The 20,234-nt window shown below is 45.0% G+C and overlaps 1 protein-coding gene across 1 annotated transcript in view; it reads left to right on the top strand.

The window, feature by feature from the left end:
* Positions 1–14,992: 14,992 nt before the first annotated feature.
* The window catches only part of MXRA8 (matrix remodeling associated 8), a 50,464-nt gene continuing 45,222 nt past the window's right edge, over positions 14,993–20,234 (top strand). The window contains exon 1 of the mRNA XM_030185965.1: positions 14,993–15,123. Within this exon, the coding sequence (XP_030041825.1) occupies positions 15,075–15,123 (49 nt within the window). The 5' untranslated portion in view covers positions 14,993–15,074. The remainder of the gene's footprint in view (positions 15,124–20,234) is intronic.

The raw sequence follows: 20,234 nt of genomic DNA, 5'->3' as shown, positions 1-20,234 counted from the left end.
TATGTTTAAAGGTTATCCTGAAAGCCTGACCCATTGGTGGCCTTCAAGGACTGGCAGTGAAGACCAAGGCTCCAGGATGACTAATACTCTAGCATCAAAGTTGGCCCCAACCCAAGCTCTGGGGGTGAGTTACTCCTTAATGTCCCAAACCTGGTTTCAATTTGTGTTTTGGACATACAGTAGTTGGCCCTTGGCCTAGTGCAGGCCTTTGATGATTACTCCATCCTTTAGTTTTTCACATCCTGAAACCAGTTTTGAGTTTGTTCTCTCAGCAGTTCTAACTCCTATTTTTATCAGAAAAAAAATACCACTAATAGTTTACAGAGCGACATTCCATGTTAAATATAGGTGAGTTTCTCTGTAAATCCACTGCAGAACTTTCACTTGTTCTCATCTGCATTTTAGAGTCCCAAACCTCAGAAAGAACTTACAGCTGTGCCCTTACATTCTGTAATGTCTGTGGCTCCCTTATACCTGCAAAGCTTAGGTAACTTATAGGAACATCAGTGCGTAATGATCAGCAGGCTGTTTACCTAAGTGGAAGAAAAATCATTTATTCAAAAAAGATGTTTAATTTGTTGCACAGCAACCCCTTTAATCTTTGAGATCCTGTTAAGCTACTGGGTGATTAACTGATCCTATAGATTTGGGACGATAAGTCTTCTACTGGGGCTGAATCTCCTTATTCCTAGACACACTGTTTATCCTACTGAGAAGAATTTTACACTCATGAAACCTACTTAATATACAGTTATTCTGTAATCCATGAAGAGATCAATTCTTTACTCGGAGAGAGGTTTATGTACCTGTGGCTTCAGGAATCATTACTAGTCTTGACTGCAGCTCAGTCAGTAACTTTTCCCACTGAGATGAAATCTTCAACATAAATCAAGTTTACACTGTCAAGGAGACACAGACTGTAAGGGCAATGCAGCCCCGTCTCCTGCCCACCGCGTTGTTACTGATCCAGTGCCCAGAGCAGCTGGACATCACATCTGGTGCACAGGCGGATCCAGAGAACACATAATCAGACAGTGCGTAAATGTGTTTCCATTTGTTCGGGGTGGAGTGGTTGGCATGTGTGGGATGAAGGAATGCCACCACAAGTCATTGAGAATTGGAGAATTTTTTTTTTCTTCATAGCTGTTTCTGAATTTTAATCAGATGTAAATTCTGAGTTCTTCACAATCGGATTGCCTATTAGCTGACTCATTGCACTCTCGCCACTGGTTTTCCATTGATGAGGAGGCAAGAAGGGGATGTAGTTGGATCATTCCACTGCACACAGTAGGGGAAGCTTTGGACCACTCCACTGCACACAGTAGGGGAGGTTTTCCCCAAAGCCAGAATAACCCCATATTTATATCATGTAAGATTGTCACTGAACATGCAGAGCTGTTCACCTCACTATCTTCTTCTTAGGAGACTTCTGGTAACACTTCTGCAATAAGAGGTTTCACTGCTGCTGCCGCCGGGACCCCGGTGAGATGACTTGGATTGTGGGCAGCATGCAGGAAGGCGAGGGGCAGGCGAAGGACTGTTGTGGGAGTGGGAGGGAGAGCCTGGAACTCGGAGGAAGGAGGGATTGAGGTCTGGAACTCTGAGGAGAGTGGGGGGCTTGAACTCTGAGGAGAGGGAGGGGGGCCTGGAACTCTGAGGGGGGGGGGGGACAAATGCACCACCTGTAAAAAATATTTAAAAAAATTAAGCACCCCCAATCATTTTGAAATGTTGGCTCCTATGCTCTCCCTTAGCTGGTTTTTCCTCAGTTTGGTGTTAGTGGCCGGCTTCCTCGTTGTTCCTGGCCTGGCAAGAGTTGTTTCTTCCTCACTGCCTTACGGCTGCATTTTGCTCCCTATGGTCTGAGGATTATACGGTCTGTGCCAGAGCCAGTGATGGGAGGCGGGACTGGTGGTTGGGAGGCGGGAAATACTGCTGGGCAGACTTGTACGGTCTGTGCCCTGAAAAAGGCAGGTACAAATCAAGGTAAGATATACACATACGAGTTTATCTTGTTGGGCAGACTGGATGGACCATGCAGGTCTTTTTCTGCCGTCATCTACTATGTTACTATGTTATCAACCACCTCAGCACCTATTCGTTTAGGACATACCATGTCCTGCCTCCTCCTGAGTTACAGTGGATGCCAGGATTATGCTCTGTGCATGTCTGCCGGACTCACCTTCACATGTCTTGCTCTGCCTGGATGAATTTAGGATGTAACAGTGTGATTCAAGAAGAGGCCACAGAACAGCTTATTTATTTATTTATTTATCAACTTGCTTAACACCAAAGTGATCAAAGCAGGGAACAACATAATTAGAGTTTCTATTTTTAGGTGCTTATAAATGGTAAATGTAGGTGTTTATTTTCCAGCTAATAATTTTTATTTTTTTTTTGTTACATTTGTACCCCGCACTTTCCCACTCATGGCAGGCTCAATGCGGCTTACATGGGGCAATGGAGTGTTAAGTGACTTGCCCATAGTCACAAGGAGTTGCCTGTGCCTGAAGTGGGAATCGAACTCAGTTCTTCAGGACCAAAGTCCACCACCCTAACCACTAGGCCACTCCTCCACTGTTGCTACTATTTGAGATTCTACATGGAATGTTGCTATTCCACTAGAAGTCGGCCCTTGCAGATCACCAATGTGGCCGCGCAGGCTTCTGCTTCTGTGAGTCTGACGTCCTGCACATACGTGCAGGACGTCAGACTCACAGAAACAGAAGCCTGCTCAGCCTTCTACATGGAATGTTGCTAGTGGAATAGCAACATTCCATGTAGAATCTCCAATAGTAGCAACATTCCATGTAGAATCTCCCATAGTATCTATTTTATTTTTGTTACATTTGTACCCCGCGCTTTCCCACTCATGGCAGGCTCAATGCGGCTTACATGGGGCAATGGAGGGTTAAGTGACTTGGAAGGGATTGTGGATTTAGCTCACACATTTTAATTGTAGCTGAAGGCAAGTTACATTCAGGTGTAAGTAGGTAATTTTCTATCCCTGGAGGATTTACAATCTAAGGGGCCGATGCTCAGAACTCTCACGCTAAAGCCAACAGCACACACCCCATGCCACTGGAACAGTGAAGAAAACTAGCTCTCTAATGTTGAAAGGAAATTATATTCAAATTATATGTGTGCTGTAAAAGTGAAGGAGAGGAACGTGCTTGGCGCATGCACAGAAGTTTCACAGTAAGCGTAGCTCTTGTGTGCATGCGCTAGGCAAACCCGAAATATATTAGCACCACTGAGCTCTTCTGTGCCTTTCAGTATAAGCTTATCAGTTATAACAAAAAGCATGCACGGGGTGAGAGAAAAAGCAGCCGAAGGGCAGGCCATGCAGCAGAGTGAAGAAGAGCAGCGTGGGAGGAAGATCCTCGCCAGCCAAGATAGTTGCAGTTGCAGCGGGTGGGGAGTCAGCAGCAGCGATCCTGAGGGTGTGGCAGAAACAGTGGCGATCCTGGGGGAGTGGCCAGCAGTGGGAGGGATGATCCTAAGGGGGGGGGCCGCGGCAGCCGTGCCCCTTGTTCTTAACCCAGTGCTCTAACTATTAGGCTACTCCTCCATTAGGGGTTCTGTTTGTTTATCCAATAAATACCAATTTATAGTTTTGTAAAATTTAAATCATAAAATACAAATAAAAAACAGCAAGCAATATTAACAAAACAGCACATAATTCAACATCTTATCTTTATGGTAAACCAAGAGCAGAAAGCCAACTGAAATCACCCCCAGATAAAGGTGCTAGTCAGTATAGATTACAACAGTTACAGTGGGGATGGGTTGGGGTATCTGGCTGACCCCTTGATTTCCGGTGGACCCTGTGCTTAGCTTGGTTTAAATTCTGAAATTAAGAACAGAAGCAGTGAAACAGGAGAGTGTGCCCCCACAACCCCCACATTTGCATACCCTAGCAGTCTGGTGTGTCGGATGGCTCCTATAGACTCCAGCTAGGCCCAACCTGCTTCTGGCTCACTTTTCTGGTCTTCCTCTCTCCTTTTACTGTTCATGCTGTTTCTGCTGTCCTCTCTGTGTCTGTCTTTATGTCCTTTCTTTTTTCACTTTGTCTCTGACTTTGTGTCTTTTTCATTGCTGAGGATATAAAATTACTTATTTAGTTTTGAATACTTGTCCAGCACCACTCTACATTTTATGTGAAGGGAAATTAAACTTTGAATGTTGTAGTTTAATTAAAGAACTTTAAAGCCTAAGTCTCTCTCTTGTCTCTCTATCCTCTCACCCCACCCCCACTCCCCATTCCTTCTCTTGGAAAGGCTATGGATTTGCTTGGTTTGGATGTTTTCACTCAGGAAATAGCCAGCTCATTACAACACTAACCGCTGGAGTCTCTGAAGCAGTCACGAGAAGTCATTCTTAGAGCCTGATAAAGGTGCAGCTGCCACCAAGAAAGCAAAAGAAAACAACCAGCTGCTGATGCGCAAAACTGAGCCTTGCTTCTTGATCTTAAGGAAACACAGGAAGCAGCCTGGGACAGCAGGATCCATGATCCATTCCAGGCTGAGTGGTGCACCCCTGCCCCAACTGGCCATGCTCCCATTCCCCCCTCAGACAGAGAGGTGGCCTCCTCTGGCTGCATCTGCCATCACCCCCTTCCCTCAACACCAGTAACAAGCTGGGTCAGTTTGAGACCATTTGACATTCCGGGTCTGCATGTGCTTGGCACAGTGGGGGTGGGTTGTTTTGACAGGGGGCTCTGTGGTACTTCTCTTTCACATTTGCTTACAGTTCCTGGTGACACCTTGAGGGGCATTCTTGAAAGAAACATCCAAGTTGTGATTTGGATGTCCTTGCAAAACGGCTAAATCCAGGGGCGGGGAAACCCGTATTTTCGAAAAAAAGATGGACATCCATCTTTCATTTTGAAAATACCCTCAGAGACGTCCAAATCCTTAAATTTGGACTTCCCTAGATTTGGATGTCCATAGACATGGGCATTTCTGACTTTTGGCGATTTTCGAAACCAAAGACGTCCATGTCAAAAACCTCCTAATGCAAGCCATTTGGATGTGGGAGGAGCCAGCATTTTTAGTGCACTGGTCCCCCTGACATGCCAGGACACCAACCGGGCACCCTAGGGGGCACTGCAGTGGACTTCATAAAATGCTCCCAGGTACATAGCTCCCTTACCTTGTGTGCTGAGCCCCCCAAAACCCACTACCCACTACCATAGCCCTTACGGGTGAAGGGGGGCACCTAGATGTGGGTACAGTGGGTTTCTGGTGGGTTTTTTAGGGCTCGCTGTTTCCTCCACAAAACGTAACAGGTGGGGGGATGGGCCTGGGTCCGCCTGTCTGAAGTGCACTGCACCCACTAAAACTGCTCCTGGGACCTGCATGCGCTGTCATGGACCTGAGTATGAAATCTGAGGTTGGCACAAAATATTTTTAAAGATGTTTTTTGAGGGGTGGGAGGGAGTTAGTGATCACTGGGGGAGTAATGGGAGGTCATCCCTGAATTCCTTCAGTGGTCATCTGGTCATTTCAGGCACATTTTTGTGCCTTATTCGTAAGAAAAACACGTCTGGGTGAAAACATCCAAGTGTTCGTCAGGGATGTCCTTGCTTTTTTCGATTATGGGTCAAAGACATCCAAGTGTTAGGCACTCCCAAGTCCCGTCTTCAACACGCCCCCTTGAAATTTGGATGTCCTTGCGACGGACTGCAGTTGGAGACGTCCAAAATCGGGTTTTGATTATACCAATTTGGACGTCTCTGGGAGAAGGACGTCCATCTTCTGTTTTATGTCGAAAGATGGACGTCCTTCTCTTTCGAAAATGAGCCCACTTGTGTCACTCAGCACTCTAGTGGAATTAGAGAAGGGCGACAAAAATTATAAAGGGGATGGGACGACTTCCCTATGAAGAAAAGCTAAAGTGGCTAGGGCTCTTCAGCTTGGAGTAAAGACGGCTGAGGGGAGATATGATAGAGGTCTATAAAATAATAAGACAAGGTTGCATTCAATGAAGCTACAAACTAGTAAACTTAAAACAAATCGGAGAAAATGTTTCTTCACTCAACGTGTAATTAAACTCTGGAATTCGTTGCCAGAGAATGTGGTAAAGGTGGTTAGCTTAGTGGGGTTTAAAAAAGGTTTGGACAGCTTCCTCAAGGAAAAGTCCATAGACCATTATTAAAATGGACTTGGGGCAAATCCACTGCTTATTTCTGGGATAAGCAGCATAAAATGTTTTGTACCTTTTTTGGGAACTTGCCAGGTATTTGTGACCTGGATTGGCCACTGTTGGAAACAGGATGCTGGGCTTGATGGACCTTTGGTCTGTCCCAGTATGGCAATACTTATGTACTTATGACAATTGCCTTATTCTCCCTACCTTGCTGGCCCTGCACTCACAGCCCATGTCCTAAAACTTACTCTGTAGGATGCAGCCTATCTGCTCACAGTCCGCTTCTTACAGCTTATCTTAAGGGTTCTTACAACTTACCTCTTTTAGCTTACTCTGAGTGATCAAGACTGATTCAATCACAGTCCACTTCCTACAGGTAAATTATCTGCCTATAGCCTACTTCCATCAAGTGTGAAATGGACTTATGACTGTCCCGTGCTGGTCCCTCCTACTCAGGGTTCCAATATAACAAAGGGTTATACTGGCATCCAGCTTCCCTCTGTATCCTTCCAAATCATGTGGACAGGAAGAAATAAAGAGGGCTTAAGAGCATAATGGTGCTGGGATAGAAGATGATGGAGAGAGATAAGAGGATGCTGTAAAGGGGCCACTGCCACTATTAAAGGAGAGAGCTTTGTGCCAAAACTGTCAGCCCTGAAAGGTGGGGTGCTGATTTCAGTTTTTGTACAAGGCACCAATTAGCCTAGAGCTGGTTCTATCCTTAAGCCATGATCATTAGAAACTGGGGAGGTTATGACCACTTAATAGTGCCCTGTTACACACTTCCCCTAAGCACTATCTGTTGGTCTGGTATATTTTTGGCAGGTTTTTCTTTTTTGTTACATTTGTACCCCGCGCTTTCCCACTCATGGCAGGCTCAATGTGGCTTACATATTGTATACAGGTACTTATTTGTACCTGGGGCAATGGAGGGTTAAGTGACTTGCCCAGAGTCACAAGGAGCTGCCTGTGCCTGAAGTGGGAATCGAACTCTCAGTTCCCCAGGACCAAAGTCCACCACCCTAACCACTAGGCCACTCCTCTACAAGCTTCATATCCTGGCTGCTCTCTTCTGGAACCAATGAGCAGTTAGGGGATTGCAAGGCTTTGGTGACTGGCTCTGGAGAGCAATGGTTATCCTTGGTCACCCCCTTCCCACAGGTCACGCTATAGGAATGTATTGGGGGATGGGAAAACATGGTCCAGGCTACCTCCTGGTAATTCTCATCCCCCTGGCTTTAATGAGGATAGGAAAGTAAAAAGCAAAACCTACCATAACTGTTCCTCAGTCAGTGGGAGATGTTTTTTTTAATGGTGTGTGTGTATGTTAAAAAGAGAGAAGTGCACATGGATGAAGGGAGATTGGTCCTGGTGATGGTTCCTCTAGAAGCCTCAATGGGTTCGATGCTGACACAGTCAAAGAAGCAGTGACAGCCACAATGTAGAAAGCCAGTTCTGCAGGGCGAGTGGCCAAAGGAATATGTGTGCAAGTAAAAGGTCTGGAAATTGTCTGTTTACCATATAAGAACATAAGTGTTGCCATACTGGGACAGAGCAAAGGTCCATCAAGTCCAATATCCTGTTTCCAACAGTGGCCAATCCAGGTCACAAGTACTTGGCAAGATCCCAAGAACAGTAAAACAGATTTTATGGAGGGAGTAAATATGTCTTCCTCAATTAGGAGGGAGGGGCCAATTATAAGTGGAAAAATTAGAACTGCTAAAAAGACTTATATCTCTAATCTGGTTCATTCACAATCGAACCACTCATCAACTTTTCTGAGCAGTAACCAATCCTCTTTAACTGACGTAGTGTACTCATCCAGCTTGTATTGACCCTGAGGTCTATGCAAACTATTTGATTAATATAATACATGTATATGTAATGAACTTGATATACTGCTTTTCCAAAATTTTATATCAAAGCAGTGTGCAGAATCTGCATACTAAAATACAGAGCAGTAAATAACAAATCATTAATAATCATAAGATGCAACAATCCAAAAAATAGTGTTTCTAAGCTTGGCTGGTTCATTAGTATGTTCGAAGAATCATGTTTTTCCCAACAGTCCACTTCTATGAGTAATTTTTATTCTGATTTATCTCTATTTCCAGAGATCTAGGTGTTTCCCATCATCTCTGCTGCTGCTGGCAAAGTTCACTGAATAATTTTTATCCCCAGTTCAGAAGTAGCCTAGAAAAAGTGATACGTTCCCTGAATAGGGGCTTTTCAGTGGCTGATATCATCCCAGACTCACTATGGAAATATTCGCTTCCCTATTTTGCTGACAAAATCATTGAGATGGTGAGCTGTAGTTTATCAGGGAGTTGAGGGGGTAATTCTCTACAGGTCACCTAAAGTTAGGCGCAGGGATGCTGCGTGCTAAGACAAATTCTATATCAGCAATTTCACACATAATTGCCATCCTAGAGTACTAAGGTAAGTTTGCAGTTATGTGCACTTATGCTAGCTCAATGACTGATGCAAATACTTAGGCACGTAACTTCTAGTATTCTATAATGTGTGTAAAAGTACTGTACTGGGAGGGGCATGGGCAGGTCAAAGCACACCCGAGTTGACACCCCCTCATATTTGCACACTATGAATTTTGCGTGCTCAATTTATATAACTTTGACTAAGGGCACTGACTGCTAATTAGTTCCAATTAGCACCAATTATAGTAAATAATTAGTTGTTAATGCCGATTAGCAGCTAATTATTAAACTACTAGGAAAAAATGCCCGTTTCTGAGCGCAATGAAATGGGCGCTAGCAAGGGGCCCCCTCCCTCCATCCCTCCAAGCAACTTGCCTGCGTCCGTATGACCGTCGGTCGTTGTTCGGGGTTCGCTGTGTGTGGGGAAGGTTTTTTTGGGGGGTTTTTTGCTGCGCCTCTGTGGCCGTGCCTGTGGCATTTCCGTTTCAGCCCTCGAGTGTCATTGCTCCGCCCCGAGTGTCATTGCTCCACCCTCGACGTCATGACGTTTTGACGTGAGGGCGGTGCAGACACTCCAGGGCACACCAGATATCTCGGGCGCCTCAACTTCCATGGAGGCTTCATTAGAACGTTGGGGTTGCCTTTTATATAGAGAGAAGTTCTACACATAACTGCCATTATTATAAAACCTATGTGCACAACTTTATGAGCTAACCCCCAGATTCTATAAATGGTGACTAAAATTGCACATGCACACCTGCACACAGAGCCGATTCGCACTTGCAACTTAATTGTTTAGTAAACTGTTCAGCACCATTAATTGGCCCAGTAACAAGCAATTACTGACACTAATTAGAATTTATGCAATCAACTTTCTAAACATATTCTGTGAAGTGGTCCACGTATATTCTAATGCATGGATCAGAAAAGGAGGCATGGCTGGATCATGGACATTCCTGGAAATGGCACACACTGTTACAGAATATGCCCGATCTGCGTCTAAATAAGACGTGGGCATTTACACCAGGTTTTAGTTGGCATAAATGGCTGCACCTAAATTTTAGTCATGGGATGGCCGCGATGTGTATTCTATAAACCGTCTTGTCTTAAATGTTAAATAAAACCACCGCATGCCGGATCATAGACACAGGGACCTTCCGTCTATAGTCGCTATGTTGCTAGCGGTCCCAGTAATTGTGGTAAACTCTTTTAGCTATTTAAGGGGGTCTTTTACTAAGGTGCGCTCACATTTTTAGCGCGTGCTAAAAATAGGTGCGCGCTAAACGTTAGAGATGCCAATGTATTCCTATGGGCATCTCTAACGTTTAGCACGTGCCTATTTTTAGCGCACACTAAAAACGTGAGCGCGCCTTAGTAAAAGACCCCCTCCCCCCCAAGCATGACAGTGGATTATCAGCTGTCTTTCTCAGAGTGAATCTCTTTTTTAATGGAGGTTTTTTTTTTGGTGTTACATCAGCTGTGAGCAATCAGATATTTGATGATATGGCATTGCATTTGCATATTCATGCTTTGCTGATTTTGAGAATGGATTCTTGTAATATTGCATATGCAGGTGTGACTGCCTCTAATTGGAAACAGTTGTAAACTCTTCAAAATACAGCAGATTGATTTTTTTTTTTAAATATGACCAAGTAATACCATTATTGGCACATTAGCTTTGGTTGCCAATTTGGTAAGGAATAAAGTATTGACACTCATTCATAAGTACATAAGTACATAATGCCACACTGGGAAAAGACCAAGGGTCCATCGAGCCCAGCATCCTGTCCACGACAGCGGCCAATCCAGGCCAAGGGCACCTGGCGAGCTTCCCAAACGTACAAACATTCTATACATGTTATTCCTGGAATTGTGGATTTTTCCCAAGTCCATTTAGTAGCAGTTTATGGACTTGTCCTTTAGGAAACCGTCCAACCCCTTTTTAAACTCTGCTAAGCTAACCGCCTTCACCACGTTCTCCGGCAACGAATTCCAGAGTTGAATTACGCGTTGGGTGAAGAAACATTTTCTCCGATTTGTTTTAAATTTACTACACTGTAGTTTCATCGCATGCCCCCTAGTCCTAGTATTTTTGGAAAGCGTGAACAGACGCTTCACATCCACCTGTTCCACTCCACTCATTATTTTATATACCTCTATCATGTCTCCCCTCAGCCGTCTCTTCTCCAAGCTGAAAAGCCCTAGCCTCCTTGTCTTTCTTCATAGGGAAGTCGTCTCATAGAGCAGTGCGTGAAGGTTCTTCTTATTAGGCTTCTTTGATCTGGGAAGGGCCCTCAGATCTTCTTTAGAGTGCAGGTTAGCTATACCTTCTCTTTCCAGAGCTCATTTGGAATTAAAAAAAAAAAGAGTAAATATGCTTTTTTGGCTTGCATTAACCCTATGGAATAGATTATTGATTGATTACTGGGCGGAACTGTCATTGAAGGAATTTAAAATTACGTTGAAAATGTATTTATTTGTATTCGCTTTTGGAACTCAGGTCTTATTGGCTGAGAGAGATGGTTGAAAGGTACCTGATGGCATCTGATATAGCTCTGTTTGATTAGGAATGTATGTATCTGAGATCATTTAAATTCTCTCCTGTCTGAATTTTTGGAGGTTTTTTTCTCATTCTTAATTCATTTGTATTTGTAAACCACCGTGACCTTTTTTAACTAGGCAGCATATAAACGTACCGGCTGATATTTAGCCTGCGGGAAGCAGGCCGGCCAAGTCTCGCGATCGGTGCTGAGCCTGAATATTCAATATAGAGACATTTCTGGTGACTGGCATTGAATATCCATTTTTTTGTTTCCAGTTTAAACTTAACTGGCCAAGTTAATATTCAGCGCTGGTCAGTTAAGTTTATAGCAGTCAAAGATAGGAGTGCTACTTAGGTGGTCCTATTTGGCTGCTAAACTTAGCCAGCGATGCCCTGAATATTCACTGCTAGCTGGTTATATTGCACAATATAGCTGGTTAGCCGCTATGCGCTAAGTGCTGATACTCGGCGGAGATAACTGGCTATCTCATGCTGAATGTTAGTGCTTAGCCGGTTAAGTGCTATTTAACTGACCAGGAGCCGTTCCTGGCCAGTTAAATAGCGCTAAATATTGAATGTATATTAAACATAAACATAAAATGGTTTCACTATCCAGCTTATAATCGAAAAAGAAAAACGCCTATATTGCGACCCAAATCGGGAGATAGACGTTTATCTCACAAAAACGAATAAAGCGGTATAATCGAAAGCCGAATTTGGACGTTTTCAACTGCACTCCGTCGCGGATGCGGACAAAGTTGATGGAGCGTGTCAAAGGCGTGGTGAAGGCGGAACTGGGGCGTGGTTATCGGGCGATCAGAGATGGGCGCCTTTCGCCGATAATGGAAGAAAAATATGCGTTTTTAGCGAGAATTTAGGGCACTTTTCCTGGACCCTGTTTTTCCAGGAATAAGGCCCCAAAAAGTGCCCTAAATGACCAGATGACCACTGGAGAGAATCGGGGATGGCCTCCCCTGACTCCCCCAGTGGTCACAAACCCCCTCCCACCACAAAATATGCCGTTTCACAACTGTTTATTTTCACCCTCAAATGTCATACCCACCTCCCTGGCAGCAGTATGCAGGTCACTGGAGCAGTTATTAGGGGGTGCAGTGGACTTCAGGCAGGTGGACCCAGGCCCATCCCCCCCCCACCTGTTACACTTGTGCTGGTAAATGGGAGCCCTCCACACCGCCCCCCAAACCCACTGTACCCACATGTAGGTGCCCCCCCTTCACCCCTTAGGGCTATAGTAATGGTGTAGACTTGTGGGCAGTGGGTTTTGAGGGGGATTTGGGGGGCTCAACACCCAAGGGAAGGGTGCTATGCACCTGGGAGCTCTTTTACCTTTTTTTTGTTTTTGTAAAAGTGCCCCCTAGGGTGCCCGGTTGGTGTCCTGGCATGTGAGGGGGACCAGTGCACTACGAATCCTGGCCCCTCCCACGAACAAATGCCTTGGATTTATTCGTTTTTGAGCTGGGCGCTTTCATTTTCCATTATCACTGAAAAACAAAAACGCCCAGCTCACAAATTGTCGAATAAAACATGGACGTCTATTTTTTGCGAAAATACGGTTCGGTCCGCCCCTTCACGGACCCGTTCTTGGAGATAAACGCCCATGGAAATAGACGTTTTCGTTCGATTATGCCCCTCCACATCTCTTTTAAGATTATAGCATCAAAAATGCATCATTTGCAGTCTGCTGTCCCGCGGGATTCCATCTTATCGCCAGCTCTTTTTAATATATTCTGATCTCTTCTAGTAACTCTGATGCAGGCCGTGGGACACAGTTGTTACTAGATGACATATTGCAATGCAGAGTTCCAGCTGCAAAGCAATCACTTATGAAACAGCAATGGAGAGTGGGTAAAAGCTAAGAAATGTATATTGTTTATCAAAGTGTAAGGTTGTTTGGCTCCCCTGGGGTAACCAGACCCCCTGCTGTACTGCAGGATCTGAAATGTATTTACTTTATTTATTTACTAGCATTTGCTATACAGCGATTAGTGCCCAAGGACACAACACAACAGTTTACAAACTTAGGTCCTGAAGTCAGGAGTAAGAAAAGTATGTGCAGAAAGAGGAAAACTGAGAAGAGGGAGGACATAGCAATAGGATTACAAATCATAGACTCTTGCAGTTCCGAGAAAGAGAGTGGGAGAGGAGTCTGTACTCCTTGGGGTCGTTTTAGACAGATCACTTACATTTGCCCCTCAACATGTTGTTCAGTGGTATAAAATCTTTCAGTGTGCTCAGAGGATGGTTTGAACACTCGGACCATTCCTTAACAAGACAGCTTGAAAGACCTTACTTCATGCTTTCATTCTGAATTGTCTTAACTATTGGAATTCTCTTTTTGTGGGAGTCTCAATCTACAGCCTCAATTGACTCCACTGATTGCAGAATACTATTGTCAAACTCCTGTGCAATGCTAAATGCACAGACTATGTTTCTCCTCTTCTATTTGAACATCCAAATAAATAAATAAATAAATAAATAAATAAATAAATAAAACAAACAAACATTGGCTTCCTATTTCTTGTCACATAAAAATTTGATCTTCTCCCACTGGGCAGTGTATTTGAATTCTTTAGTTGTTCCTTACTGCCCTTTCTGTTTATTGCAGTCACCTCAGGTTAACCTTCTTGCAGGTTCCCCCTCCACCCCACCCCCATCCTGTGTATGGATTCTACTTGCAGAGCTGCTTTCTGGCCCCAACTTTATGGAACTTTCCAGGGGCGGTGGAATATCTTTGTAGTTGGAGGAGTCAAACAAACCAATCTGCAACCCAAAAGCTCTCTAGTTGCTGGTGCTGTGTTGGGGAAAATACTGACAGATCCATGGCCCTTGTGGCCCACCCTAATGTAAGAGTCAACCACCAAAGTGGAGGTACAAGAGTCACTACAAACGAAAACAGGTCAAAAAGAGAAGTAACGTGATCAACAGGATTCTTCCAAGGATACCATAGAGATGGAGAATGTTATATACACTTTATTCCATAAATAAGAAGGTGTTAAAAATGATGACTCAACAAGGCATTGTGTTTCGGCTAAAGTGCCTGCCTCAGGAGTCTGTATGTATAATAGAGCTCAATTATAGGGTATTTAAAGGATTAAAATCCAACAGACAGGGAAATACCCTTGCCCCTTGAACTACCACTTAAAAGACGTGCTAAATTATATATATAATTTATATATATTAATGTATAGATATAGATATATGTCTCTTTAATTTTCTGTTGTAATTATGTCTTTATTGAGTGTTTGGAATGATTTGTTTAAATATATTGTTTGTATTATTTTTCTTCATAAAAGCTAATACAACTGTTTAAAAGATGGAGTACAAAGTCCTTACAGTGCAGCTGAACTAATAATAAGTAAAACTATGTCAAACTGGAGCCCTACATCTGTTTCAGGTTCACAACTGCAGTCTGAAGTGCAACCTCCTGGATTTTAAGTAAAGCCAAGAGTGGAAGGAAAGATTTAAAAAAAACAAAAAAAAACACAACTAAGCTTAAAAGAAGAGGGCTGGAGGATTGTCAAGGAAAGGCAAGCACAGCTGGATCCAGGAAAAACAAAGAGAGAATCAGTTCCATATTTCGGGAAGGCAGGGGAGGGGGAGTTTGGGGGACTGTTTTCCTTAGACCCTTGTGCAACAGATTTGTTACCCACAGATACAGTGTCCATTTTGACTGGATGAGTTGGGGTTTTTTTTCTACCAAAGAGTCTTTAGTTGATGAAAGTTTGTTTATGAACTGTGTGAGGTGTAAAGCAACCAGGAGGCGGGGAGGAGGAGAGAGGGAGGGAGGGAGGGAGGTTGATACTGCAGAATCTGAGCTGGGCTGAATCTCTGGCCGAATCCCGCTGCTGCTGATGTCAGAGTGTTTTTGAGCTTCAGTTTAGTAATTTGTTTTTTTCCAAGGACAAACTAAAAACCCGGGCGAAGAGATGGAGGACACAGTGAAGCTCCTGCTCTGGCATCTTTTACTTCTGCAGAGTAAGGTTTTCAGATTTCTTTCTTCTCTTTTGAACGGGAAAGGGGATTTGCTGGAAAGGTTGTAGGGGTTAAGGGAGCATCCTAGCTCTTTCTCCTTTGGCTCTGGGGAGGGTTTGTTTCTTACCTGCACTTGTGCCCCTCCCCCTCCTCTTCTCTCCCGCAGTTCCCAGTCCTTTTTGTACTGGATTCTTTCTTTGTACCCGAGAGACTTCTTAAGAAAGGAAGGGAGCCAAACTGGGTCAGCAGAAAGGCTGAATCTCCTGCAGCTGGGTTTAGCAGAGGTTTGGCACTGCCTAGGAATGCCAGCACTGCAGCCTGGACATTAAACTTTTTTTGTTTTTTTTTTGGGAGTCTGGCGAGTGAAGCTCTGATCAAGGCTACGAAAAAAACAACTTGATGGATTAATTAATTTAATAAATTTGAACCGTTAGTCTGAAAGTGTTTGCTACTTTCTCTAATTACTTTGAAGTAGGTAGACATACGGAATATTTCAGAGGCACACTTTGGTGCAGAAGTGATTTGCAGTCTCTGAGTGACAGAGATGTCAAAAATCATTTTCTATAAGGACCACCCAGGCGCCTGCACGAGGCACATTAACTTTGCTTTTGTTGCTCCTGAGCCTGCTGTTTCACTGGTAAAAGATGTAGTAATGTTCATAATTTCTCTGGTCTTTTATACTAAGGAGAGCAGGATAAGGCTCTAACTCTGTCAGCACTGTGTTGGGAACCAATATTTTTCTAGTGTAAATTATTTCAAAACTGTCCACCTAGTCACAGTGCTGCGGACATATAGTTACTTAAAAGTAAGATTGTTAACAAAAAATGTGCAGCTTCCAAGATATGGAGACGTATATAGTTAGGTTTACAGTTACAAACCATCTCTGGGTCAGATGGACAGTGGCAGTCCTCCTGTATCCACGGATCTGGAGTTCCCACTTTTCCAACTGGCATTGGAACTGCAGGCTTAGAAATGCACAGGAATAAAACCAGGGCTGGCTCAGTCTGTCCACAGGGTTAAATTCAGTTCAGATGTATATAGCACAAGAGCTCCAGTACAAGCAGCAATGAGTGATCTGCTGTGGCTGGGAGTCAAGTCTGTCAGATGCTGTTCCTTTGCTTCAGCGTTTTATCTGATTCTCTCTTTTTTTCTTTGTCTTCAGTCACCAGTCTTCTCCTGCTTCTTTAGGCTTTCAGCTCGCTCAGGTCTGGGGCTGGAATTTGGTGCCATGCCATGAACCTTCCTTCACAGCTACTTGGGAATAGTTTTTCCTTATTTTATACCTCTGCCCTCAAATATATCTAATCTGGTCATTGCAGTGACAGGGGCCAAATGCTCCAGAGAATCACAGACCCTAAATCCAGTTGTTAGGTGTCCTCCATATTCCCTCAGCTCAATTTATTCCCCTGAATAACTGTCATTGGAAAATAATCCTCTGTTTTCAGCTTCTCTTGTGTACATAGGGTGAACAGTTAGCAGGAGGGAGGACCTTTTTTCCTGAGGGGTTGTATATTTTCCAGCTTTTCATGTTTAGTTGGATTTTGCTTCCACCTTTTTTCAGTAGTAGCTCAAGGAGAGTTACATTCAGGTACACTGGGGTATTTCTCTGTCCCTGTTGCTTCATAATCTAAGAGACCCTTTTACCAAGCTGCGGGAAAAACAGCCCCCCACCGGCAGTACATGGCCCTTTTTCCCACAGCTTGGTAAAAGGTAAAACCGCATGGCCATGTGACAGGGAGACCTTGCTGCCACCCATTGAGGTGACGATAAGGGCTCCTTTGCTAACCCAGTGGTAACTAGGCAGTATGCGGCAACGCCCGATTACCGCTGCACAAGCCATTTCTGGGGGGGTTTCTCTTTCCACCAGAAATGGCGCACACTTGGGGCGGGGCTATCACCAGCAGTCCCGAAAGAGCGAGCGGTAAGCCTGTGTTGGGCTTACCAACACTCTCTAAAAGGACCCTCTAAAAGGACTCTGTAAAAGGACCTGATGTAGTGGAGGGCTAAGTGACTCGCCCAAGATTGTAAGGAACAAGCAGTGGGATTTGAACCAGGCACCCTAGGGTGTCAAGACCAGTGCTCTAGGCCACTTCTCCACTGATTTGGAGGTCAGGCCTGGCCTCCATATCCACTTGAGAAGGTATCATTCTTTGAGGGTTACTCATGAAGGTCTCTAACCTCTGAATGCTATATATGGCACTGTTCCAAGATGTGCACTCAACTAAATTGGCTAACGAGCCAATTAGTGCCAGTAATTGGGTGCTAATTGGAACTACTTGGCACCAATTTGAATTTTTGTGCACATCCTGCTATGCGCTATTCTGTAACAGTGTACACCCAAATCCCATAACGTACAACCCAAAAGGGATGTGGCCAAGGGAGGTGCATGGGCGGATCAGGGGCGTTCCTAAAACTTGTACGCAGTGTTATAGAATACCAGGAATGCGCACGCAAATTGGGTACACCTGGTTTCAGCAGGTGTAAGATCTGCTGCCCAAATCTGGGTGCCGAAATTGGCAATCTGTGCTGTCCTATAATAGGGTGGGGGGGTCATCTTTGAGTGACCATTATAGAACAGCATTGAGTGCTAATATTTTTTGGCACCGATTTCTGAGTGTCATTTACTGAATCCAACACTAAATGTGCAGTCTGTGTCTAAATGGTCCAGATCTTGATTTACTAGTGTAAGCAGATTCAGTTCCCACTGCAGCTCCTTGTGACTGGATAAATCACTTAACCCTTCATTGCCCAGGCAGGGCCGCCGAGACGGAGGGACGGGGGGGGGGGGGGGAGAGGACAAAATTCCCCGGGCCCAGCACCACCGCCGCAGTCTGGCCCACCCGCCGTCGCTCCCTGGCATTGAATTTAAGCGCCTCACCTTCGAAAGCACAGCAAGCAGTGGCAGACCACTCCTTCCTTCCGTGTCCCACCCTCGCCTGACGTAACTTCCGCGAGGGTGGGACACAGAAGGAAGGAGTGGTCTGCCGCTGCTTGCTGCGCTTTCGAAGGTGAGGCGCTTAAGGTCAGTGCAGAGGGCCCGGGGGTGGAGAGAGGGCCGGGTGGAGGGGCCCCCGGGGGCGCCTTGTCCCGGGCCTGGCCCAGTCTCTCGGCGGCCTTGTGCCCAGGTACAAAATAAGTACCTGTAGATAACATGTAAACCACTTTGATTGTAAGCACAGGAAGGCGGTATATCAAATCCTATCCCCATTCCCTATTTTTAGGATTACATTTGTCATCTCCAAATTTACCTCATTGATTGTATTTATGTTTATGTTTGGTCATTTTACTATTGTTATGATGTTAACAAAATTGCAAGTTTTATGTTCAATTGTATCTGCTGTACCCCACCTTGGGTGAATCTCTTCACAAAGGCGGTTAATAAATCCCAATCCCAATAAATAAGCACATGCAGGAGAGAGAAGACCAGCTGGTCTGATAAACTGGCTACAGGTTTAGGATTTCTAGTAAGGGAGAAGTCACAGTGTGATCCTGAACTGTCAAGAGACCAGGGGACATTCAATGAAATTGCATGGAAATACTTTTAAAACAAATAGGAGGAAATAGTTTTTCACTCAAAGAATAGTTAAGCTCTGATACTCACTGCCGGAGGATGTGGTAATGGTGGTTAGCATATTTGGGTTTAAAAAAGGTTTAGACAAGTTCCTGGAGGAAAAGACCATAGTCTGTTATTGAGATGAACATGGGGGAAGCCACTGCACACCTCGGGACTGGTAACATAGAATAATTGAGTTTCTGTCAGATACTTGTGACCTGGATTGGCCACTGTTAAAAGCAGAATACTGGGCTAGATGGACCACTGGTCTGACCCAATATGGCTATCCTTATGTTCTTATTTTTTAAAGGTTTTTGGCACTTAATAGCAGTTCATGGACAACCCGGGCAGAAATTGAAGACAGTAAAGGTTCTGACTGTGGATTTCTCACAAAATCCTACCAGTCTTGTGAGTCATATATGATAAGAGAGGATGAGAGAGGAACATGGGCTATCATTGTTTCTACTGAGCTGTATAAAATAGTTACATATAATTAGACACCCAGAATTCTGTCCTTCATCAATCACATAGGGCAAAAAAAGAGAAAGGATTCAGAGATGGAAATTTGGGGGTCTACATTCAACAGCTCCTACCCAGATAAGTGTCACTCATCAGCAGGGGCGTAGCTACGGGTGGGCCTGGGTGGGCCCAGGCCAGCCCATTCTCGGCTCAGGCCCACCCAGCGGCTGCCAGCTGTCTGGTCCTCCTCTGCCTAATTTTGTTTTTAATGCAGCCTGTAGTGTTAGACGCTGGCGCCGCTACTCTGTAGCTCACTCCCTGAGTCCCCATTCAGTACTGAAGTTTCTGGACTCTGCTGCTTTGCTTTGTTCTGCTCCTCCCCCTCATCAGTGTTGCCAGGTGGGCGGTTTTACCGCCCAATTGGGCGGTTTTCCGCGACCCGCCGCAGGAAATTTTTGCCCGCGGCGGGTCGCGGTTTTTTAGGCTTCTTTTTTTTTTCTTTTCCGCGGTTTTCGGGCGGTTTTTTCGGCCGTGGGGGGCGGGGTTAGTGATGTTTTGGGCGGGGTTAGTGACGTTCTGGGCGGGGCCGATGACGGGGGAGGCGGGCCGGTGACGGGGGAGGCGGGGCCGATGATGGCGGGGGCGGGGTTGATGACGGCGGGGTGATGACGCGGGGGTGGGGTGTCAGGGGCGGGGTTTGAGTTTGGGCGGGTTTTGGGCTGTTTTTTAGGCTGGATTGGGTGGGAAAAAAATTTTCCACCTGGCAACCCTGCCCCTCATGCGTGATGGCACCGCAGTGCTGCATGGGAGGGGAAACTGTGCTGGCTATCATCACGGTTCCTCCACTCTGCCCTGCTTCTGAATGAAGATCAGCCTTTGATTCCACCCAGGCCTCAGCAGTGGCCCCACAACAGCATACATGGAGCAGAGCACAATGATTGCGCTCTGAGTCTGCACCACTATCTGCCACCACCACCCAGTGGCGTAGCCAGACTTGACATTTTGGGTGGGCCCAGAGTTAATATGGGTGGGCACTATGTATATAGGTATGAGTAGTGTTTCTTGGGATACTACAAAATAAGGCCTTAGAATGCACTTGGTG

This window comes from Microcaecilia unicolor, chromosome 13 (genome assembly GCF_901765095.1).
Source record: "Microcaecilia unicolor chromosome 13, aMicUni1.1, whole genome shotgun sequence".
NCBI classification, from domain to species: Eukaryota; Metazoa; Chordata; class Amphibia; order Gymnophiona; family Siphonopidae; genus Microcaecilia; species Microcaecilia unicolor.
The sequence above is the reverse complement of the archived record's forward strand: the minus strand, read 5'-3'. Positions and strand labels throughout refer to the sequence as shown.